The sequence below is a fragment of the Ruditapes philippinarum genome, unplaced genomic scaffold (assembly GCF_026571515.1).
Source record: "Ruditapes philippinarum isolate M1 unplaced genomic scaffold, ASM2657151v2 ctg1339_1_1_1_1, whole genome shotgun sequence".
Classification (NCBI taxonomy): Eukaryota; Metazoa; Mollusca; class Bivalvia; order Venerida; family Veneridae; genus Ruditapes; species Ruditapes philippinarum.
The window spans coordinates 33,296-59,543 of record NW_026855028.1 but is presented as its reverse complement, the minus strand read 5'-3'; the positions used below and the strand labels follow the sequence as shown (position 1 = coordinate 59,543).

The following is a 26,248-nucleotide window of genomic DNA, read 5'->3' as shown; positions in this document are numbered from 1 at the left end:
GGTGTGAGTCACAACCAACCCCATCAGTGGTTCACTCAGGAAATAGTCACTCTTTGATCAAAACGTGTACAGGTTTGGATTCTTCTTGTCATAGACTTTATTTTCGGAAATTTTTTATAAACGATAACAGTTTGGCAGTAAAATTCTGTTGTCCGTATAAAAGGAAAACGTCATTTTCAAGTAATGTTCCTCAATGATCTTAAATTGTGGTCAGTTGTTTGATTTATACTTATTGTGACTTAAATCTACTGGAAAATCAAAAGTATTCTACAAAAATTTTAGTGAAGAAGGGTGTTGACAGGAAAAATTATGTGTACCTAGCTTGAAAGTGAAAGTCACTGTAAGTTTTGTTTAAAATTGATAATTTTAGAAAGAGGGAATATACGTTTGTCATAAATGGAACGTGGGGTACAGCTTGTACCTTTTTTATTCAGCGCTTGGGCACAAAGGAATTACTCCTTGGAGACGCTTGAAAAAAAATACACATATTTTCGTATTGAATACAATTTAATAAAGCCTCAACCATTCATACATTTTGAACAAGTCTGTCTGAATCAAAGCATTAACTTATTTTGTGTACAAAATTGAATTCTAAATAATATTTCACATTACAATCACACAGAAGCACATACATAACACATACAATAAACAGTGAAATATAATACAAGCAAATTATTCCCTTTATCCTAGCATAATAAAATATCATTATCGCATATCCGTGACGCTTTTGCAACCCCGTAACAATGGTATTACGCGGATTTGCATATATTTTGACTGGGCGTCATTTGCGCTATACAAACATAGCGTTAAGAAGGGCTAAATGTTAGCTTAATACTTCAGGCACGTCAATAATAGATACATGGTTCTTCTTCACTTCAACCGGTCTTTATTTTTGGTACCGGTATGTGATAAATAGAATATTAAATTCATGTAATCTATTGAACTTGTAAAAAGCCTACATAACTTTTATTTAGTTTAATATTAATATTTTGATTAGTGTCAGTTTATTGGATTTACAGTAAATCATACACCTCAATCGTATCACTGCTACCATAAGTGACTGCCAGTCTGTTATGTTTCAAATGAAAGATACATGATAAACCATAACAAACATTGCCAAATACTCCCAATTTTCCAGAAGTCTTCTCATTGATCTGGACAATTTTGGACTTCCCCCATCCACACACAAATATGTTTCCTCGTTTGTCTATACAAACTCCCTGTAAGGAAACAAAATCAGGATCAGTAATTGTTGTCTTGTAATTACCCTCTAGGTCAAGGACAATCAGACCTTTATCATAATCAGGCACATAAATCATCTTGCCATCACTGCTAACACTGATATCTCTGTTGTTTTTGAAAATTGCATTGCCTTGTTTATCAGTTGTGATTTTTTTCGACAGGATGCCATTCATATCATGAATGTAGAGCGCAGTACCAGAATCAGAGATGAATAATTTGTTGTCTTTGTAGGCCAGTCCATAACATGCATGATCTAGCTTCAGTTGTCTGGTGGTAATAAGTTTGTTGCCCGTTGTAACAAATTGAATGTTGTAATTGTCCAAACTTACTGCAAAGATGTTTTTACTTATTTGACAAATTCTATATGGAGATGCTTCAAGATTTAGCTTATCTTTTGTGGATTCTGAGGACAAATCAAACAGCTTTAATGTTTTGTTGTTATTGTCAGCTAGAAATAATAGTCCATCATCTGTGAAACATGAACCCGAAACATTACATGTCTTCTTATCATTTTGATGTTTGATGTTGACTTGTTTCTTGCTTTTCACAACATACATTTTGTCCCTTATATTTTCAGTTTTACTCACTGAAATTGATCCAAATGTCTTGAAGTCTTGTAAAGCATCCTTTATTGAGGAATCAGCAATGAATTCAACTTTAACATCTGACGAATTTGTCACAGACTCTGCCTCTGCTTCAGTAGCTTCAATGATTGGTTTCCGAGAAGTTTTCACAGCAACAAACTCCTGTGCTTTATTTCCAACTGACTTTGTTAGTTTTTGTGATGATAGTTTGAGTTTATCAATATGTCTATGTAGGTTTTTAATCTCGTTCTCTAGTTTCTCTCTGCCATTTTTGTACTTTTCCTCTAAGGTTTCTAATGTTGCCTTTTCAAGTGTGTCCAATAATACTTCCATTTCTTTTCTGTATTGCCTTATTGAATCTGCTGCCTTAGCCTTCTGTGCATTGAGCTCTTTGATGAGAAATTTCTTTACTCTCTCAGCCTCCTCAATTTTAGTTTTGATACGAATGACCTCGATATTTATTTTATCAGCATCAATCTCTTTACACAAGTCATCCACTTCATCTGGTATTGAATGTATATGTTGGCATGTTCTGAAAATTTTAATGTAAAAAATACTAAAATAATGAGAATGATTTGTAATATTAGTTAAAGGCCCATTTAACTTTATGAAATGCTATAATTTCCAAAACTTTTTTTCTTTCATGCTGCTGTGTTACAGTTTATAAATAAATATTCATTGGGCATTCATGTAAAGGCAGTAAAGGTAAGCCTTATTTTGCTTCTTTTGCATTTTGGCAATATAGAAGTACAGCTAATGTAGTCAATATTTTGTCACAATACCACTTTCTTTACATTTTAGTTGTCAAAATGGCAGTTCAGTGTAACAATGTTCATGTCTGCGTGCGTCTGTGGATGGATTCGTCCGTCCAGATTATGCTTGTCAAGGGCATAACGTCATTAGTTGGGTAAATTTAAAATTACGTAGCACACGTTCAAAATATAAAAATTTTGTATAGCGCGCAAGAACCATGTGGCTAGGTCAAAGGTCAAGGTCAGACTATAAAGTCAAATACAAGAAAAAATGGTCTCAAACAGCTTGTCTGCATCATAATTTTATCACTAGCTGGTGAATTTAAAGTAACCTGGCACAAGTGTTCAACACAATGAAACGGCATGTTGCGCTAAATAATTGTTGACTTCTGCAAAGCTCAAGGTCATACCTAGAGGTCAGATTGTGACAGCGGCCCTTGGGTATCTAGTTTGTTATATACTGGTCCAGATATCTTTATTAAAATAACATTGATCTCATATGAAGTGGAACAATAACTGGATGAAAATTAGCTTACTAGTATATCATGTGCTTTTATGTTTTCTACGAGGTTGTAAAATACTAAGATCAGAAATTGTCTTTAATTCAGTTTCAGGTAAATGTACATTGATTGAAAAATGCAACTGCCTAAACTTTACATTTCAATTCAGTTAAATACAATTATTAAAAAAATCAAACCTGTGTTTTATGGCTATGCAGGTCGCACATGCTACATCATCGTGGTCAGCACAATACATATCTAGCAACTTACTTTTATGAACTTCACATTTTTCAACTGGAAAACATGGCAACGATTTCTGTAAGCTAACTGTGTTGAAACTTGACTTGTCTATAACCTGATGCGTGCTCATTAAAGGAAATAATTTGTGAAAGTCTGTACATGATGAACAATAATAATCCTGACATTCCACACAATAAATATCCGCCTCTTTTGTTATATTTTTCTTTTCACATAAACAACATTTAAAGTTGACAAATTCATCTGATCCAATACCTCCGTTCGCCATTTTCTACAATGTCGTTTTTTACTTCCTACTTGCTACAAAAACAGAACAGGGATATTGATTATCAGTTTAAGGAGTTTTAATTGTAAATGTAAAACAGCCTTATTCATTTTATTCAGTCAAATAGTGTTGTTTAAATCATCCTAGTTTTTTTTATCTAAATATATCTACTGATAGCATTATCAGTGAACAATATATTGGACTTTGTTATTTGAGGTAGTTATAAATCCTGTACATGTATAATAAAAGTAAAATGAAATATTAGGTCACTAAAGAAAGCTAGGTTCTTGAATTACCATACAGTGTTTGTGTAATTATTTCATTAATATAAAACGCTATTTGTGTCCTTTTAAGACTTTACAAAAACAATCATTAAAGGCAGTTAGTGTAAAACATTTAAGCAATTATTAACCCTTTACCTCATATAGACGTGTTTTGACGGCATTTCGCCCCCTCTTTTGAGGCCTCAAACAGTGAAAAAATGCCTTATTTAGGCCCCAAACACAGTTTTCGTATGAGAAATGTTGATAAAAAGGTGATTACTTTTTCGGCCCAGCCCCTATCAAAAAGGTGCATGAAGGGGTTGTCATAAGGGGATGTGATTCTACACGAATATAATATTCTATTTATCACACATTTAAAAGAAAAACTGAGTTGACAGCTAAAGAGAATAATTTTCACTGGCCTGTTTATACTGTACGCTAACATGTAGCGCGATTAAAGGCTATGGTTTTTTATTATACAAATGATGTCACATTGAAGTGTTATTATAACACTATTGTAATATTGTATATCATTTTACAAATTTTTAATATTTCGTTGTGTTTTTCAGTGCACAAGGACTCGTGTTATTAAACGTATGAGGAAGTAGAGTCTGGGCCTATAATAAACCAAAGAGAAACGATGTAATTATCTAGATAAACTAGAAATTACCCTGACAGTGGTGTGTCAGATGCAGGCGTGTCCAGAGCTACCTGAATGGTACGCTTTCTATGTTCCACTATAAGTTGTTTTCATCTTTTATATATCTAGCTGTCCATGCTTTTATTATTTGAGAATCTTAATTCTTCATTTAGAAATAGAATATATTTACTCTTCAAATTTCAGACCAGACATTATATTCTTGGTTTCAGTCATGTGGGATTAATATAGTAACGAAACTTACTGATTAGTTATCCAGGTAAGCCGGTAAGGTGAATCTACCACAGAGATATGGCCAAAAACGAATGTTAAAATTGGCATGAAATACATAAAAACGAAAAAAAAAAACGAAATAAGAGCTTATGGTAATAAATGAAGAAATTTGTCTATTCCATCAGTATACAGTATGGAAATTGCCAGGATATTCAAAATTAATTTGAAGTAATTTGAAGAAAATTCTGACTTATTCACTTCTAAACAATTCTAAAGTAATGATTTTTTTAAAATTCATCATTGTGTCACCTTAGTATAGAAAAGGGTCAACTCCCATTATATAATACCAGAGTTTCTGCTGGTTCAGACCTGTTTCTGCACTAAGGTGACGACTTTTGCAATCTTATTGATTTAAGTGTTCAGTGCCATGTGGACGTGGGCAACAAACGCGATAGCTCACTGTATGCATCAGAAGTACAGAAAGCTTGCCACTTACTGTGACCAGTTTAACAAGGCAATAGAGACACAGAGCTGTTTTCATAGAAAGTGTTTGATTTCAGGTATATTTTGTATTAAGTCAATGTTATGCATATTCCTTGCTTGAACTGCCCATCATCAATTTTATGGGTATTAAGTTGAAAATTAAAATGTATTGAGCCAACGTTATAGAGCCTAGGCGGGTTTGAAGACTAGCCTGGCTGTATATACTTGTAGCAAAGGCTAAGGTGGCGTGGATTAAAACACCATCAAGTGCAAGCCCTTGTTTCCGTCAGTAGTAAACTTCACATTATTGCTTATTACTGGTTGGTTCAAGGAACAGATTCAAGAATATTTCAAAAAGCATATAGCTTCCAATAGAATTAGCACAAATTGTATAAAATATAAACTAAAGACTGAGCACTTTTGGATCTAGCATGTTAATGGTTCAATAAACTGTATCTATATTTTGGATATTAATACGTTTTATTTGTTTTCGTTTCAGATCCTTCGTGTTTTGGCGAGTTTTCGTCGTGTCATCGTGTGCCAAAACACAATATCTGTAATCATTCTTTCTACGTAACCAAGTGGATTAGAAATGAAATTTGTTTTGATGCCTTTTGCTTTTCAAAACTACATAGAATTGACATAGTAGTATTAGATAAAACAGAAATTGTGCATATGCATTCATTATTCTTTTATTTTGTTCAAAATCAAGTTTAACATCAAACTTTTTAACCTTAATACCCTCCTGGATATAAATGAACCTGCCTAGTTTCCTAGGTAAAACTGTCTATTATCAATTTTGGAGAGGTTGAGGATGAAAATCTAATAACCACTAATATTATTTCTCAAGAACTTACTTGGTATCTTGTTACAGTTTTCAAAGTTATACTTATTTGCCCTGTAACATTGACTATCTTTTGCATATATAGTTCTTTTGGCAATCGGTATAGTTACCGGTATAGTGAATTAGTATTGTGTATAGAAGGCAAAAATACTTTGATTATATTTTGCTGCCTTAACGTCACATTACTGCACATTTAGCGCTAATTAGTTTCAATGAACCCCTGAGAGTACAATGTACATGTATAGATAGTTTATCTATTGATAACACTTATAACTCTTTCTACCACTGTAGGGGAATGGGTTAAACGTCTAATATGCTGTAAGTCCATTATTAAACAATGTTAAACACATGTTTCACATTTCTTATGAATTAAAAAAAGAGAATTAATTTCAGAGGCATTATGTGCCTATTAAAAGATACTCATACATGTATGTCAAGTTATTTTTTGAAAAGCACAAGTAAATAAAGCTTTGCATTTTTATTCAAATTTGTTTCATTATTGTTTATTTATCACTTTAGTTTCAATAGATGCATACATTTTATCAGTTTATATTTGTACATTTTTTGTCATTTTGCGATATTATATTATTAAAACATTTGTAGAATTTGAATTTGACAAGTGCTGGGGAATTTCTTTTATAAGTTTAGTACATGGGAATATTTTACCTAAATACATTGAAACATTGAGTTTATGATGAAGATTGTCATGTTTTTATTATAATTAAATGTTTTCTGACATCATTTAAGTCTTACCACTCCCATTATAACATTGAACTGAACTTTATATCTAAAGGTAAAAAACAAATAAAGTATAGTAATTATTATATAGTATGTACTATTAAAAGTATTTCAAGTTGCTACATGTTTAACATTATATTCATATATTTATAAATGAGATACTGAGAAAATTTTATATTGCTGAAATAAAATGCGGTTTTTCATTTTCTGTATTTTCATTGTAAACATTTACTTTTCGCTGTATATAAATATATTTTCCGTATCTTCACTAGTGTATTGCCAGACAACTGTCTTCTAACTTCAGCCAAAACACAAAATTTAGTGGGAAGTCTTCCAGTTTGTAATGTTAAAAAAGAGATAATGTATAATAGACAGAAATTGTTAGGTTTTTCTATAAATAAAATACGTACAGGATTTATTTTCATCTTCTGTATGCAAATTATCATATTTCTCTCATGAAATATTTATTTTTATATTACTCTTCGAAATAAATCCTGTTTTTGTATTTAAAAACTTTATCCTCCATATTGGGTAAAAAGCAATTCTTTATTATCTAAATTTTTTGATTTTTTTTTACATTCTGTTTTATAACCCAGGATCCCAGCTTAAATTAATAGAATCTAATTAAGTAAAGTTATCTTCTACAATTCATTTACAATATTTGTGTATTTCTGTATATTATAATTATGTACTGATTTATTTTGATAAATGTATTTTATGTATTTTTTGTACATTTATATACTATTATTATATAATTATGACATATCGCTTCACTAACTGTTGACTTTTTAATACTCATGCATTATATGTCTTAAAATTGTGAGCACTTAGAGTCAAGTTTGTAATAATAAATCACTCGGAAAATTTTATGATTTTTGTCTTCTTTTTTTCCATCTGAAAACATATGTATATAAAACACTCACTCTATTACAAAAACATAGTCATATAGTCTTAGAAAGTCTTTGCTTATAGACCGTGATTTTAGTTTTGTACACTCAGCTGTTCTTTGACCATGTGGGAACACTAGAAAATTTAAAGTTTAAAGTATCATATCATATGAAGGAATCAGTGGGAATAGGCGTGGCTAAGCAGCCTACCTTTATCTGTTTTGGGTAGCCACGCCTATTTCTATTGCTTTCATTACACTACATTTCAATTTCAAGTTAGTTAGCGTAACCAACTTGTGTAATGAAAGCAATAGAAATAGGCAAGGCTACCCATCCCGCTTTTTGCTTACTTATGGAATTATTTTCTTTCATTTGAAATAAGACAGTACTGAGTGTTTGAAGCAATAGAAATATGCATGACATAACCCCATCTTATGTGTGTTAATGAAGTTAAATGATTCAATGAAAATAGGCATAGTTACCCAACTAATTTTTGATCGGTTTATGAAATTTAAACTACTATTGTTAAGGATACAGTAAAAGTAGGTGTGAAAAAAAAGCACAAAAAACCAAAACAGTTTGACCGTGAAATTATGTTTCTGTAAAGAAAGGAAAACGTCATATTCAAGTTCTGTTCCATAATGATGTTAAATGGAGGTCAATTGTTTGATTTAGACTAATTGTGACTTAAGGTTATTGGAATTACCAAAGTATCCTACATAAATTTTAGTGAAGAAGGGTGTTGCAAGCAAAAACTACACTGTATGACCCTGGCTTGAATGTTAGTCACTTTTGATTTGTTTAAAATTTATAATTTTTGGAAAGAGGGAATATACCTTTATTGTATATATGGGACGTGGGATTTCCAAATTGACTGATACAAGATTTCGAAAACCATTTTAGTAAAATTATTCTTTCAATTAAACTTAACCGTTCTTTTTAATGCTATGATCGCTGGGTGGTCATGGTTATTCTGCAAAACCTTTATTGTAGCATATTACTCAAACACATATGACAATCAATGCACAATCGCAAGTAAATAGGTGTTTCTCATTGAGGTATGCTTATTTTTATGCTCCCCAAAGGGAGAGCAATGGAGAGATTATAGTCGCCGCTTTGTCCGGACGTCCGTCCGTCCTCTTTTCTTGTCCGAGACAGTACTACTCTGAAACTATTAGAGACATCAACAAGAAACTTTGTAGGTAGGTGGATCTTATTGAGTAGAAGTGTAGTGCAAAAAAAAACTTAACAACATTACCTTATTATTAAGTTATTGCTCTTTGTTCATTTTTTCACTTTGAAATTTGTCTGGGACATAACTCTAAATCTATAAGAGATATTTACAAGAAACTTTGTAGGTAGATTTATCTTTAAGGTAAACGTTCAGTGCAAAGGAACTGTAACTCTGTCTTGCCTTATTTTTGAGTAATTGCCCTTTGTTCATTTTTACACTTTTAAGTTGGTCTTAGACATAATTCTGAAACTACAGATATCAATTAAAAGCTGTGTACGAGCGTATGTAAATAGATCTCATTAAGTAGAAGTGCAATGCATAAAAAATTTGGTAATGAATTGATGGATTATCTTCATATTTTGGCAAGGCGACATATTGGGCAAGACCTTCTAAAAGGTTGTACTGACCTTGCCCTTAAGCTAAAAATGGCATTGACTTTAGCATATATGGGTGTGGTATACTCAAAGGGTCAGGAAGTAGAAGAGGTGGGTATTGCCCGTAGCAAATACCTGGCTTTACTAGACAGACACGATGAGTATTATCTGAACGGAAACTGAAAACATGACCCAGAGGGCATGTACAACAAAGCTAGGGGACCAATTTTATTGACCTACGACCTAACAACTTCACTAGTCGCAAATGAACTTATACAAGATGACTTGGTATTAGAGGTAAGACAAGTGTTGGAAGTTTTATCGCATGAATGTACACCAGTATAGTTGTTTAAGATTAAGGTATTTGGTACTTTACGTTTTGATTTGATATTCCAAGCAGATAATTAAATCATTCATAAAAATATACTTATACAATCAGAAACCTTATATTACAGTGTAAGTTTTTAATTATGTAATTTTTCTTGATTAAACAGTTATTGATTATGTTGAAATAATTGAGATTTGAATGAATCAAGTCAATCAATAATTTGTATTAATTAATTGTATTAAGTCGGTATATTATTTTTGGAAAAAAATTGAGAATAACTAGTAGCCAAATAAGAATGAATATAATTTGAAACCTAATTGGATAGTGATATAACGCTTGGACTTTATTTGAAACACATTTGAGTCTACGCCCTGGAACTTCGTTACTTGTGTCATATCAGATACTATTTTCTATGGCTCAAGAAGAGCTGGATTCTGTGTAGAGGGAATAACTGACAATCCATTAGACCAATTAACCCCTAAAGGTGATATGTAAGGAAGAACGTCCAAAAAGCTATTGTGTTGCACATGTTTTTCATTCATAGTCCTAAGAGGAGGTCTGAAGCACCATTATGTATGTATCTTGTATTAATATAGTCAAACGGGATATATTTTTCTCTATTAGGTATTGATTCAATCAGAGAACCCTGGCATTCACTACAGTTTTACTGTGCCTAGAAATCAGAACTATAACCCTCCATCATTGTTCAATGGAGTGTTGTACTCACTGAGTAAAGTCAACAGTGTGCTGGAGGTTAAAACATTTACATTATTTATTTTTTAAATTTTGATATTTTTTCTCAGGTATTTTTGTACTTAAGCACAGTTAGGAGTGACATTGATTTGTAATTTGTAACTGGATGTTTTAATGCATAGCTAATGGTACAATGGTGAGCCTGGTAGTTTCATTATCAAAATGGAAGTGTAAAATGACATGGCGCTAACCAGTAAATTACTACCAACACATGGCAAAATTGATTTCTTTATATAAATTAAAGTGAAATAATGAAATGCAGTCTTACAGAATTAGACATACACTTTCATGCAAAAATAGTGCTAATGTATCTTATTTTGTGCATTATTATCTATAAAAATCATTGGATTTATTAAATCCTTAACTCTGCTGCCTTGGGCTTTAAACATCTTTTTGGCCGAGTTACGGCCCTTGAATAAAAAGGGTGAAAAAAGTTTGCCATATACCACTAATACTATTTCAAAGAAACTTTACAGGATTGAATGATAGGTCAAGTATTTGCATATATTACACAAATTGTCCGTTATATTTCATGAGAAAAGCTCACTTTTCGTTAGTATTAGTTATCATCATTTTACATTTGTGAATCACTATAATTGCTTGCTATACAACAGAATTTCAAAAGATGTAAAAAAGAGAAACAATATTATACCATTCCAATTAAAAACTTTCTAAAACAATCATATACTTTAAGTAATTAATTCAAGTTTGACCTTGACCCTTGAATGACATTGGCTGTCAATATTTGAGTTATATGTTGTACAAGAAAAGCTAGAACTATCACTTAATGTGATTGATACCTCCGGGGAAGATTGGCTTCGGAAATTTAGAAAGGTTTTTCTAGGGAAAGGGGGTACTTTTTTAAAAGGGAATTGAATAGAGGGGGGTTTGGTTGTTGGGCAAAATTAAAGGGGTTGGGGTTGGGGGGTTCTTGGTTAATTTTTTGCCTTTTCCTTTTACTGTGGTTTAAACCTTTGTTAAGTTTTTATTTGAAATTAAATCGTTAATAAAAGGGCCGGAAAAGGGGTTAACTCTTTAGGAACTGGGGGGCTTCTTCTCATTTAGTTTGACCATTGTATGAAATTGGAATTGTTTTAAACTTTAAGGGGTTTTTAAAAGTCAATGCACCCGATAAGGAAAGGGAACAAAGGGCAATAACTCTTCAAATCCTGAAGATGTAGTTATGATTGGTTATTGTACACTGCACTTCCTGTCATTGCGCGCCATTGTATGACCAGCTACTAGTTTTTCAAGTTAATGCACTGGAAAAAAAAGTCCAAATAGAATATGGTTCTTGTGCACTGGCACTTAATCTCCAGCCCCCTTGACTTGTATGAGTTTAAACTGAATTTTAATATTCAAGTTATGCACTGGACAATAAAAAAGTAACAAGGGCAAAAAACTTTTAAATTTGTCAAGACGAGTGTTTATGGTTCTAAGTATTGAATTATGCTTGAAACCAAATTGAATGAAAATTGTATTGAATTCCCACCACTAGATTTAAGGTTATGCTCTGCAACAATGTAATAAAGGGCAATTACTCTATAATTACTCTAGAAAGAGTTATGGTTCTTATGCACTGCTTTTTCTCTTTGTGCTTGATCATTGTATGAAGTTGTATTGAATTCCATCAAGTAGTTTTCAAGTTTACTCTGGACAAGAAAAAAGCAATGGAAAAGTAACAAAGGGCAATAACTCAGGACAGAATTATGGTTCTTGTCTAATGCACTTTCTCTCATTGTGCTTGACCATTGTATGAAGTTGATTTGAATTCCAACCAGTAATTTTAAGTTATGCTCCAGACACAGAAAACAAACAAAGGGCAATAACTCTGTAATTAGTCAAGATTGAGTTATGGGTCTTGTGAAGTGCACTTTTTCTCAATGTGCTTAATCGTTGTATGAAAATGTATTGAATTTCAATCATTAGTCTTCAAGTCATACTCCGGTCAAAAAAAGCAATGGGAAAGTAACAAATGGCGATAACTCTGTAAAAAATTTACATAGAGTTATACTTCTTATGCACTGCATTTCCTCTTATGACCATTGTATGAAGTTGTTTTGCATTCCAACCAGTTTTTTTTCAAGTTATGCGCTGAACAAGGAAAACTAACAAAGGGCAATAACGCTGTAATTAGTCAAAATGGAGTTATGGTTTTTGTGCACTGCACTTCCTCTCAATGTGCTTGACTATTGTATGAAATTGTATTGAAGTCCAACTATTGGTCTTTAAGTTATGCTCCGGACAAAAGAAAGCAATGGAAAAGTAACAAAGAGCAATAACTCTGTAATTACTTATGAGTTATGGTTCTTGTGCACTGCACTTCCTGTTCTTATGCTTGACCATTGGCTGAAGTTGTTTTGAATTCCAACCAGTAGTTCTCAAGTTAAGCTCTGACCAAGGAAAAGTAACAAAGGGCATAACTCTGAAATTAGTCAAGATAGAGTTATGGTTCTTGTGCACAGCACTTGCTCTCAATGTGCTTGGCCATTGTATGAAGTTGTATTGAATTCCAATCATTAGTCTTTAAGTTATGCTCAGGACAAGGAAAATGCAACAGACCGCTGGACCGACCAAGCGGCCGACCGATCGACCATCGGGTGACTCATATATATCCCCCAAACTTTGTTTTGGGGGTATAAAAATGTTTTGACTACAGTATTCTTCCTCCGATGATGTGTTTGGCTAAGAATTTAAGAAATGTGCCCCAAGCCACATTCTTCTCCTGCTTGGCAGTGAGTCTTGTATTTAAACACATTAGAAATCATATACTAGATTTCAGCTTATCTCTTTCTTATTCGGTGCTTGGTACAAAGGTACAGAATAACTCCTTGGAGATGCTAAACAAAGATACACATTTTTTGGTATTGAATACAATTTAATAAAGCCTCAATCATTCATACATTTTGAACAAGTCTGTCTGTCTGAATCAAAGCATATTTATTTTGAATACAAAATTGAACTCTTGATACTATTTAACCTTACAGTCACATAGAAGCACATACATAACACATAATATAAGTATTGAAATATAATACAAGCATATCCTCTTTATCTTAGCATAGTAAAACTTCATTATCACATACGCATGCCGCTTTTGCTGCTACGTAAAAATAGTATTGCACGGTCATGCATATATTTTGACGTGACGTCATTTGCGCTTTACAATTGTAGCTTTAAGGAGCGCTAAATATTAGCGTTACACTTCAGGCCCGTCAATAAAAAGGGTTATTTTTCACTTTAAAATTAATGGTCTTTGTTTTTGGTATGTGATAAAAAGAATATTACATTCATGTAAGTTCATTCTTAAATTTATTGAACTTGTTGGATAAAATAATGTTTTGCTCGCCAAAGGCTCGCATAATATAATTATATCCAAATTACTTAAAAAAATCAGTATTAAACTTACATTCATTCAATGTCCTCTGTGTATTACACAGTAAACTATGTAGAACATATTCCAAAATTATTGAATGTTTGAAAAAAACATCAATGGGACTTAAATTTAACGAAAGACATAAAAATGTTTTCATTAAAAAGAATGTGACATTTTTCTTTGTTGTTAAACATTTGTGATAAGAGAATGTGTGAATAGCCCACATATCTTTTATTTAGTTTAATATCAATATTTTGATTGGTGTCACGGTATTGGATTTACAGTAAATCAAACACCTCAATCGTATCACTGTTGCCAATAGTTACTGCCAGTCTGTTATGTTTCAAAAGAAAGCTACAAGATAAACCACAATTAACGTTGCCAAGTACGCCCAGTTTTACAGCAGACTTTTCATTGATCTGTACAATTTTAGACTGCCCCCATCCACACACAAATATGTTTCCTCGTTTGTCTGTACAAACTCCATATAGATTAATAAAATCAGGATCAGTAATTGTTGTCTTGTAATTTCCCTCAATGTCAAGGACAATCAAACCTTTATTACCATCAGCCACATAAATCATCTTGCCATCACTGCTAACACTGATACCTCTGGTACTTTTGAAGATTGCATTGCCTTGTTTATCACTTGTGATTTTTTGCAACAGGATGCCATTCATATCATGAATGTAGAGCGCTGTACGAGAATCAGAGATGAATAATTTGTTGTCTTTGTAGGCCAGTCCGTAACAGTCATGATCAAGCTTCAGTTGTTTGTTGGTAAGTTTGCTGCCCATTGTAACAAATTGAATGGTTTTATTGTTCAAACTTACTGCAAAGTCGTTTTTACTTATTTGACAAATTTTGTATGGAGATGCTTCAAGATTTAGCTTATCTTTTATGGATTCTGAGGACAAATCTATAAGCTTTAATGTCTTGTTGTAATAATCAGCTAGAAATAATAGTCCATCATCTGTGAAACATGAACCATTAACATTACATGTCCTCTTATCATTTTCATGTTTGATGTTGACTTGTTTCTTGCTTTTCACAACATACATGTTGTCTCTCATACTTTCAGTATCACTCACTGAAATTAATCCAAATGTCTTGTAGTCTTTCAAAGCATCCTTTATTGACCAATCAGCAATAAATTCAACTTTAACAGCTGATGAATTTGTCATAGACTCTGCCTCTGCTTCATATGCTTCAATGATTTGTTTCTGATAAGTTTTCACAGCGACAAACTCCTGTGCTTTATTCCCAACTGACTTTATTACTTTTTGTGATGAAAGTTTGAGTTCATTTATATGTCTATGTAGGTTTTTAATCTCGTTCTCTAGTTTCTCTTTGCCAGTTTTGTACTTTTCCTCTAAAATTTTTAATGTATTCTTTTCAAGTGTGTCCAGTATTACTTCCATTTCTTTTCTGAATTGTCTTATTGACTCTGTCGCCTTCTCCTTCTGTACATTGAGCTCTTTGATAAGAAATTTCTTTGCTCTCTCAGCCTCCTCAATTTTAGTTTTTATGCAAATCAGCTCAATACTTACTAAAATCTTATCAGCATCAATCTCCTTACATAAGTCATCAACTTCATCTGGTATTGAATGTATATGTTGACATGTTCTGAAAATTTTAATGCAATTTTCTTTATATTTTGCTATCTTTTTTACAAAATAATTATCACATTAAAGACTATTGTTTCAGATGTTCTCAATCTATAATTGCAACATTATAAAACACACGTCTTCCCTTACTACAAAAGAAACATATTTTTAATTGTGAGATATGACGCGCCTTTAAGATTACTGGGTTTATGTATTATCATATGACTTACTAACAATTCGTGTCTAAAATTGAGAAAATAGATATTAGAATAATTCTGAGACAGTTTGCTGTGTTACTTAGGTGACATGGCATTCATTTGATATTTTTTCCTAATTTTGTCAAACACGCTTGTGGGTAGCTCAGAATAGTTGCAATGGTGTTTCGGTGTAATTGCATGTGTGCATGTGTCTGTATTAGCGTGGGCGCGTCTTTGAATGTGTGCGTCAGTCCAGATTATTTTAAAATAACTCGGCACAAGTATGCATAAAAATGAGAAAATGTATCGCGCGCAAAAGTCGTGTGACAAGGTCAAAGGTCAAGGTCATACTTTAAAGTCAAATGCTTGTCCAGGGCGTAACTCTTTCATTACTAGCAGAATTTTAAATAAGCACAAATCGAAGCTCAAGGTCATACCTAAAGGTCATATGTGTCAGCGGCCCTTGGGCATCTAGTTTGTTATATACTGGTCCAGATATTTTGTATTAAAATGACATTGATCTCATATAAAGTGGAACAATAACTGGATGAAAATTAGCTTATATCATGTGCTTTTATGTTTTCAACGAGGTTGTAAAATACCAAGATCAGATATATGAATTGTCTTTAATTCAGTTTCAGGTAAATGTACATTGATAGAAAAATGCAGCTGCCTAAACTTTTTAATTTCAATTCAATTAAATACAAAAATTAAAGAATCAAACCTGTGTTTTATAGCTATACAGGTCGCACATGCTACATCATCGTGATCAGCACAATACATATCCAGCAGCTTGGTTTTATGAGCTTCACATTTTTCAACTGGAAAACTTGGCAACGATTTCTGTAAGCTAACTGTGTTGAAACTTGACTTGTCTATAAACTGATGCGTGCTCATTGAAGAAAACAATTTGTGCAAGTCTGTACATGGTGTACAGTAATATTCCTGACATTCCACACAATAAATATCCGCCTCTTTTGTTATATGTTTCTTTTCACATAAACAACATTTAAAGTTGACAAATTCATCTGATCCAATACCTCCGTCCGCCATTTTCTACAATATCGTTTTGTACTTCCTAGTTACTACAAAAACAGAACAGGGATATTGATTGAAATCAGTTTAACAAGTTTAAATTCTAAATGTAAAACAGTGTTATTTTATTCAGAGTTGATATTTAAAGTGTAGTCACACTTTTAAATACTTTAAATCATCCTAGTTGCTTTATCTAAATAGATTTACTGATAGCATTATCAGTGTACAATGTATTGGACTTTGTTATAAATCACGTACATGTTTAACAAATGCAATATGAAAATATAAGGTCACTAAAGAAACCTATGTACTTAAATCACATTACAAAAACGTATTTCACCATTTGTGTAATTCTTTAAGTAATATATAATACTTAAAGAGAATGCAATTTGTGTTATTTTCAATATTATCAAAAACAATCATTTAAGGCAGTAAGGGACAAAATATTTAAGTAAACATAAAGGGTAGTTAGGTACAAACTTTAATCATAGTCTATTAAATTACCGTGTATTTAACGTAGTAACAATAAATCTCTTTATTTGATATAGAAGGCATATTTTGTATTTAATAAATATTGGAAATTCTGAATCATGCCTCTAAACCTTCCAACATCATCCTCACCCATACCCTTTAGTTTTCTCACCGTTTTTAGTATATTTGAATTTTTATCTTCCTGGATCAATGTTACGCACGTGCGTAAGTGCGTAACGTTAGCTACGCCCCCTTGAAGCCCTGGTTTATCTTTTGTCCTACATTTTCTTTAAGTAGCAGTATTTATGATATTAAATCTTAAATTGTTTCATTTACATTGATTATTATTTGGCAATATTGACCCCGAGACATTTGAATATTCAATGACCTTTTGTTGGTAATTGTCGGATTCCGAAGTGAATCTTACGGATTTTAAAGTATGACATAACGGTATACATATTTTATGTAACTATACCTTACCGACAGCACTTGCATAACTACATTCGGTGATAGGGAGTTAATACTTAAAGTTTTTAACTGAATGTTGTAGGTTCGAATACCCATGATCTATCTATCTCTCATTAATGTCATAACCCTCGCGCGACTAAGACATGATGCTGAGTATTTATATTTCCAGTAATACTGGTATATATAATGATATATGTTGCTTATAGCAAATTTCAAATATGATCATGTAGAGGATCTCGTGCTTTAACCAGGTATATGCTAAGAAAATAGTGATGAGAAAAACTTCCTTGACGGATAACTTTTCTCTTTTATGCATGAATTAAGGACCAACATTGTGTTTTCCACATTTCGTATAAACAGTTTCAGAAACTGAAGTCCTGGGTGGTGTTTTGTGTAGCATGGGAGTCTAAGCTGTCTTACACTTTTCTAGAAACGCGTTGGCCATGCATAGTAATTAACCACAATGGCCATGTATTACAATTAATAATTTTAATCATTACTTACAGGTAAACAGGTGAAGGGAAGTGACATGTTAAAGTACTCTGTCAATATAAATACAGTTTAATTAAAATTTGAGGTAACAGCATCCTTAATTATATAGACATGTTTACACAATAACAGCATAAGGTTTCATGCAAATTATGCCTTTTGAAACAAATCGCAAACATTTTCGAATAACTTTTTGTCGACATCATAATTTTGAGACGGTCCCTCCAAAACCGAATTATTTGGTAATCACGATTATCGTCATTTACAATCAAAATGACACACTTTCGTAACATACCAGCCTTATAAATAAGTACATGTAAACTAATATGATATATCTGAGATAAAAATTAAAGGTTTAATACAAAAAAACAGGTTTGAAACTTTAAATAGTTAAAAAGTAACTCACTTCCTTATCAGAAGATGATTGCATCGCCATGTTGGATTTGGTTTATGAAGAATTGTGGGTAGTAGTCGTAGGACAGGGCGGACCGTGGGACAGGGCGGACCGTACAAGGGATATAACTATCGATATGCATGCGGTTTTAAATACTATTGTATATATGTTTGTCATTACGTTTTCGTACATATGTCTGTAAATAAATAAGTTATGGATAATAATGTAGGCCTACACGTCGGGAGTAAACCAACTTCTATTTTTATAACTGCCCTCCTTAACGAAACCTTAAACTGGTCGGGTGAAATGTACGTTTTCTAGCGTAATGGTTGTGATATAGTGGGTGATATGATATATTTTTAATTTTTTGGCTAAGATAAAGTTTCTTTTTGTGGAAATTTGATAAAAAATGTGTTGGGTCCATTTTACCGTACGGACCTTAGTGGGGCTTCTTTAATGAAACATTATTTTTCATATAATATATTTTGTTTTAATAAGATTTTGCGAAACTTGACTACTAAATTTGTGTACATGCCAATCACCTATTGTACGACTGTAGTCACTGTACTAATTAAAGTTATGAAAATTAACATATACATGTATATATTATCAGAGTTATGATTTTTTTCATAAAAAGACGCAAGAAATAAAAGAAATGATTCATCTACTAATGCTGCATATGATTAGGAAAAAAATAGTTTTTTGAAGATTCGAACTTGTAATTTCGCGATTGCTTTGGTATTTGTCAGAATAATAATACAGTTTCCCTGTTGATTTTTTTTTACAAAGACTACAGCGATACACTGAGTGTACACTACAGGTATCAAATTTCAATGTAAACCTTTTACTGTGCGTATATTAAACTCTCTATATCCATGTTTTAATGTCAAATCGGTACAACAGGTTTACATCAGTTTAGGAGAGACACGCTGAAAGTCTGTAGCGTTTATTAGTCGCCGGTAGAAACCGGCGACTATATTTGTAACAGTTTAATATTATATCTATGGTAGGAGAAGGCCTTAAAATCTGAATAAAAAAGCAAATCAATTACTGAACAATTAAGGACCACAATTACTTTTCATAATCTTAAAAATTCAAAGATAAATTAACGTTGCTAAATGAAATGAAATATATAGATATTGACATCTTAAAAAGCAACATTACAATTTTCATAAAATGAATTAACAATGTATCCCTATGGACCAGTCATTTAATTTAGGGATACTTTTACTTTTTTAAGCGTCAAGCGTTGCTATTTTATGATTGATAAATCATGAATGATTTTTGAAATGACACATTTAAATTATTTGGTTGTTTATATCTTATGAGACCTATTATATTTCATTATTTTATCTAATTATAAACAGATTCTCCCTGTAAGAATCATGTGACTACACGTTGTATGTTATTGTTATAAAATCTATTAATAGTAACAGGTTGCTGATCAGACATACAAGTAACTTGTGAATAGAAAGGTATGGCGGCTGATAAGTTGCAGATGTATAAATAATTACAAAGTTATCTTTCATTAATCAGTTTCATATTTTATATCATTAGAAAGGACTGTACATGTATACTCATAATTTACACATTAAAGAATAAGTTTTCTAAACCTTTTGATTTTGTCTTGGTAAAGGGTTAAACTTGGTCCTTTCTGTCAACGTTCAATAGTTTAGTTTAGGTTGAACATCACAAAATAGATTTATGCTAAAGAGGCATGGGAGTCTAAGCTGTCTTACACTTTTCTAGAAACGCGTTGGCCATGCATAGTAATTAACCACAATGGCCATGTATTACAATTAATAATTTTAATCATTACTTACAGGTAAACAGGTGAAGGGAAGTGACATGTTAAAGTACTCTGTCAATATAAATACAGTTTAATTAAAATTTGAGGTAACAGCATCCTTAATTATATAGACATGTTTACACAATAACAGCATAAGGTTTCATGCAAATTATGCCTTTTGAAACAAATCGCAAACATTTTCGAATAACTTTTTGTCGACATCATAATTTTGAGACGGTCCCTCCAAAACCGAATTATTTGGTAATCACGATTATCGTCATTTACAATCAAAATGACACACTTTCGTAACATACCAGCCTTATAAATAAGTACATGTAAACTAATATGATATATCTGAGATAAAAATTAAAGGTTTAATACAAAAAAAACAGGTTTGAAACTTTAAATAGTTAAAAAGTAACTCACTTCCTTATCAGAAGATGATTGCATCGCCATGTTGGATTTGGTTTATGAAGAATTGTGGGTAGTAGTCGTAGGACAGGGCGGACCGTGGGACAGGGCGGACCGTACAAGGGATATAACTATCGATATGCATGCGGTTTTAAATACTATTGTATATATGTTTGTCATTACGTTTTCGTACATATGTCTGTAAATAAATAAGTTATGGATAATAATGTAGGCCTACACGTCGGGAGTAAACCAACTTCTATTTTTATAACTGCCCTCCTTAACGAAACCTTAAACTGGTCGGGTGAAATGTACGTTTTCTAGCGTAATGGTTGTGATATAGTGGGTGATATGATATATTTTTAATTTTTTGGCTAAGATAAAGTTTCTTTTTGTGGAAATTTGATAAAAAATGTGTTGGGTCCATTTTACCGTACGGACCTTAGTGGGGCTTCTTTAATGAAACATTATTTTTCATATAATATATTTTGTTTTAATAAGATTTTGCGAAACTTGACTACTAAGTTTGTGTACATGCCAATCACCTATTGTACGACTGTAGTCACTGTACTAATTAAAGTTATGAAAATTAACATATACATGTATATATTATCAGAGTTATGATTTTTTTCATAAAAAGACGCAAGAAATAAAATGACACAAAATAGATTTATGCTAAAGAGGCATATTTATTGAAATAAATAGTGGTAATCTTCGTCTTCGTTATATTCCGTCGATTTCCGTCGCGCAGGTTATCAAAGCGGTACGACGGTATGGATCCGGAATCGATTTAGATAGTAAAAATTAAAAGAAAACTAATAAAATATCTTTTTGTTGATATTTTATCGGACTGAAAGGCAATAAAACGTTAACTATATCGTATGTAACGACATGAATATTGATTTCAACTAAATTATATATTTTTTCGATACGCATAAAAATATTTTTATGCAGATACCACTTTTACGTTAGAATTTCATTGCTTTATGCAATAATTAAAACATATATATTTTCAAATGTTCGATGACCTTTAATTATTTGGCAGTAATTATCGGATTCTGAAGTAAACAATACGGATTTCGATGTCTGGTATAACGGTATATGTATAATTAAGGTAGAATTACAAGTAGAATTAAAAGAATATCACTCGCCTTACAAAATTAATCACAATTTTGAAATAAAAAAATGCTAGAAATGAAATACGATTTATCAACTTATGTTTCATATAGTTAAAAGAAATAATAAAAAATAGTTTTATGAAAACTGCAAAAGGGATGTTCAAAGATTCGAACTTGGCCTACTAGGTCACAACTTCGTCATACTTACCACCACTAGGCCATCGAGCAATATTTATTGATTTAATATCGAGATCTATACTATCAATAAAATCTTTAGCATTAATAAGTTACGTAAACTAACGAAACACCTCCCGAAAATTAATGAGTCTCAGGTCAATATTGCCAGACAATACTTGCTTATCTAATAATAATAGCATGCAGTTCCTTGACAATATTGCTAAGCTAGTTTGCTTCATATATGATGTTTAATTGTGAATAAACAGTTACTCAACATATTGTTTCTCTTTTCTTTATACTTGAACCATTAATTAAACTGATATTAATTAACCCAAGTTCCGGTGATCAATTAATGGCGGTCATAACAAACATCGCTCTCAAAAAACTTTAAAGAATGTGACTTTCTAAGTTAAAGTTCGACTGTGTGATGTAGCCAGAATGTTTGAAAGGCATTACAGGTGACACAAATGAATTTTTGAAAAAGTTGGTTATCTACAAAGTTGTTATTATTTACGATGTTGAATCGTGATATTCGCTGTATATTTGCTGTATAACCGCTGATTGAAAATCGATCTATACTACACAACAAAAAAAGCGTGACCACCAAAAACGCGGACTATGTTACAATGTACTTATAATGTCAGAAGATAAAACCATTGAGCTTACACCTTTAACATCATCAAGTAAAAAACGTCCAGTTTCTTCTCCAATTGATCTCTTAGAGTTCAAAAAGCATAAACAAATTGACAATTTAGAAACAGTTGACGAAAGCTTATCCATAATGGCAAATCCATCAGAAAAATCAAAATCGATTTTGGCAAAAGAGGACCTCTTATGTATAGCTGAAACAGTTAAAAACTCATTGAAATATGAAATAAGAGACATCACCCATGAAATTTTAGATAAAAAGTTCGATGAATTCACCAAACGTGTCATTGATGGTATTGTATCCAGCTTTAACAAGCAAATAGAAGATCTTGAAACTAATAATAGAAAATTAAATGAAAAAGTTGGGGTCCTAGAGGCTAAATTAGATCAGGCCGAACAATATAGCAGAAGGAATAACCTACGCATTTCCGGGATAGTGGAATCCGATGATGAAGACACCGATTCGAAAGTCCTAAACATTGCCAGCAAATTAGGTCTGAAATTATCAATCAACGAGATAGACCGATCACACCGTGTTGGTCCTAAACAGACCAAGAACAAACGCGATATATTGGTGAAATTTACCAATTATCATGCCAGAAATAACCTATTCAAATCTCGCGTGAAATGTAAGGATAATGATATGAAGGGAATCTTTATAAATGAAGATCTAACCAGGGCAAGATCAAACTTACTTTACCAGGCTAGACAAATAGTTAAAAGGGGCTCAGCAGAAAGTGCATGGTCTCACGATGGCACAATATTGATTAGAGATAAAGCTAAAAATGTGCGTCGTATCAACAAGGAAGATGATCTGAAGATTTTTGAAAATACTAGTGGTGGGTTGTGGCGTCCTATTGACAAGTGATTTGAATAAGAGTTGACCTGTTCGTTGGTCACGTTACTTTCTGCGCGCAGTGTAATTTCATATATTACCTCTTAGTATATGGTGAACGGTTTTTTCTTGACGATTTGTATACAAGATAACATTCCACTTAGTCTCGACTAAGTAACGGTATAAAATAATAACCTATATAGTGACCTGTGACTTGTACGGCTTATACTGGTTTGATAATCATTCCTGTTTGATTTTCTTATGCTATGCACAATAACACGTGAAACTTATTTTTATTTTATTGAACTAAAATAAGTTTTCTACAAATGACGTTTGATAAAATTGTAAATGAATTACATTATAAAACTCGGTATACATGTACCAATTGTTTTTTTTATATATATAAATATAAATAGTACTATCAAGAGAAAATTATACATGATTTCTTTTCTTATAATAAGTTACTGAATATTGAATTGTATCAAGATGTGTTTTCTTTTCTTACATTGTGGGGTATATTAAGCAAATATTTAAATGATAAATATGATGAATTAACGTAAATTGTCATATATAGTACCTGTATGAATTGATCTGAGTTTTGTAAAATTTATGTAGTACATATGCACTCTGTTTAACTAACTGATATGTATGATTCTGACTAATTTATACAGTCTATTCTTTTCAGCATTTGCAAAATTGATTAAATTGATTTTTGATTAATATATACTATTATTAATAAGACAAACTAGAGTAAAGAACGCGAAAATTAAGGATGATAATTTTGTTTTTGGTTTAGTCTGCAGAAAGAGAAATTAAATAATTGTAAGAATATTATACCATACAGATATAGTTGCACATGCATATTTTGATGCGGGCTCTGTTATTATTTAGATTTAATTACACACTGTAAGTTATTTAATATACGCTTGAATGTTTTCTTCGTGCAATTATTATTCTCTCCGACTAGTTGTATATAAACTAATTTAACACATGTATATATTAGATTTGTAAATATGGGTACAAATGTGTAGGTATGCTGTATACCATGTGGCAAGTAGAACATGCAGTACTCTATACTGAATCCTTGCGTGTTATTACATTCATTTATATGAAAATTGTGAATATAAGGCTATATGGTTGTATATATCTGATGTCAATTTCAATGCTTGATTTTCTTCTTTTTTTTTTAAGTTAAATGTTGTTCATATATTAACTGTATACTGTTTTCCATGTTTTTTAACTATACAATTGATTGCTAACATATCGATATAATTTAGACAATGATATTATCATTAAGTTAATTCAAAAATAACTGGTGCTGAAAACTTAATCTGAACAATAATCATTTAATATTGGATTTTTCTTCTTTTTTCACTAGGTTAATCATACAGCTACTCACAATTTTGAAATATTATCTTCATTTTATTGTTTTGTAAGTAACATTGATGTGATATTTTGAAAGGCACACATATTGTAGCGATTGCGTATGTTTCTAACCTTTTTTTATTGTTCATTGTGAAGAAAATAGTACTAGATATAAGTAAATAAACATGTTAATATATTCCGCTAATTCCAATGATTGTAGTATTTTAGTAGTACTTGATACATGTATTTATATTTTAGTCAAATTTCGTGTAGAACACAATCAAGTTAAATCAATATTGGCTCTCAAAACCAAAACTTGTCACCGAAATAGCTTAACATTTGTATCGACAATGGAAATCTTTCATTTACTTCAATTAAATATCTATCATTAACGATCACACAGTCTTACTTTTAAAACGTTGTAATGATTTTTCATTTTCTCTACTTTTCTCTTTTTTTAAACTTTATTGTCATTTGTAGTTATACCAGACTAACTTTCAGACGTCTCTTTGGATATATATGTGTTTTTGGCATGTCAGAACGTTCTGATGATATCAGCTACATTCTACTCATGACGGTGCTTTGTCTTTTTTTGCTTTCTACCCTGACAATTACATAAATGAAAAAACATAGACTAAGTGCCGTCATGTATGTCTGTAACTGTAACAGAAGATATTTTGTCTTCCTTCATGCAATTATTCTAATATCCATTTATCTCAATTCTCTACAGTTATATTCAATATATAAATATATAATGTTGTCAATAAATGTATCACATAACATACAAAATAAAAAAGTTAAGGTTTTTCCAAATAAAAAGTACTCGGAGAACTTGGAATTTACTCAAAGCTGTATTCTCGTCATCGTCTTCACGACTACCACTTTATGGCTTCATGTTTTATTAACAATGTGTGGAGATATTCATCCAAATCCGGGACCAGATCATTCTCAATCTTCCTCGAGCTCAGTCTCATCAGAATCTTTTCTTGATACCACTCTCCATGATTTTTTAAATGTTCAAATTATCTTACAGTTTTTCACTATAATGTCCAAAGCATATTTCCTAAGCTTGACATCTTTTATGCTGAATTAAGTAATCTCGATATTCTGGCTTTCACCGAAACATGGCTAGGTGACTCAGTGTCTACAGTGGATCTCTTGTTTCCTGGATTCCATGAACCAATTAGAAAAGATCGCACCAACGATAATCATGGTGGGGTTCTGATTTATGTCAAAGAATCTATAACATATGTACGTAGAACTGACCTTGAGCTTAATCATCTAGAATGCATATGGCTCGAACTCAGATTGTCTAGCGCTAAGAAAGTTTTGTTTGGCGTTTTCTATCGGCCCCCTAGTTCCGATAATATTTATTATTCTCTTATTGAAGATTCATTGGGACTAGCCATAGATACTGGCATTTCAGATGTGATATTAACAGGTGATTTCAATTTGAACATTGACTCTCAGACTTCTTCCCGAAAAGTACAAG

General features: G+C 31.9%; 2 protein-coding genes across 2 annotated transcripts; both read right to left on the bottom strand.

The window, feature by feature from the left end:
* Positions 1-496: 496 nt before the first annotated feature.
* LOC132741894 (transcription intermediary factor 1-alpha-like) lies at positions 497-3,744 on the bottom strand. The gene is made up of 2 exons (XM_060730159.1): positions 3,276-3,744; positions 497-2,358 (listed from the first exon to the last, which is right to left on the bottom strand). The coding sequence occupies exons 1-2, from the start codon at positions 3,602-3,604 to the stop codon at positions 1,014-1,016; spliced, it is 1,674 nt and encodes a 557-aa protein (XP_060586142.1). The 5' UTR covers positions 3,605-3,744; the 3' UTR covers positions 497-1,013.
* Positions 3,745-13,233: 9,489 nt separating this feature from the next.
* Positions 13,234-16,783, bottom strand: LOC132741893 (uncharacterized). Its single transcript, XM_060730158.1, has 2 exons — positions 16,281-16,783; positions 13,234-15,378 (listed from the first exon to the last, which is right to left on the bottom strand). Exons 1-2 carry the CDS (start codon positions 16,607-16,609, stop codon positions 14,031-14,033), a joined length of 1,677 nt encoding a protein of 558 aa, XP_060586141.1. The 5' UTR covers positions 16,610-16,783; the 3' UTR covers positions 13,234-14,030.
* Positions 16,784-26,248: the final 9,465 nt, after the last annotated feature.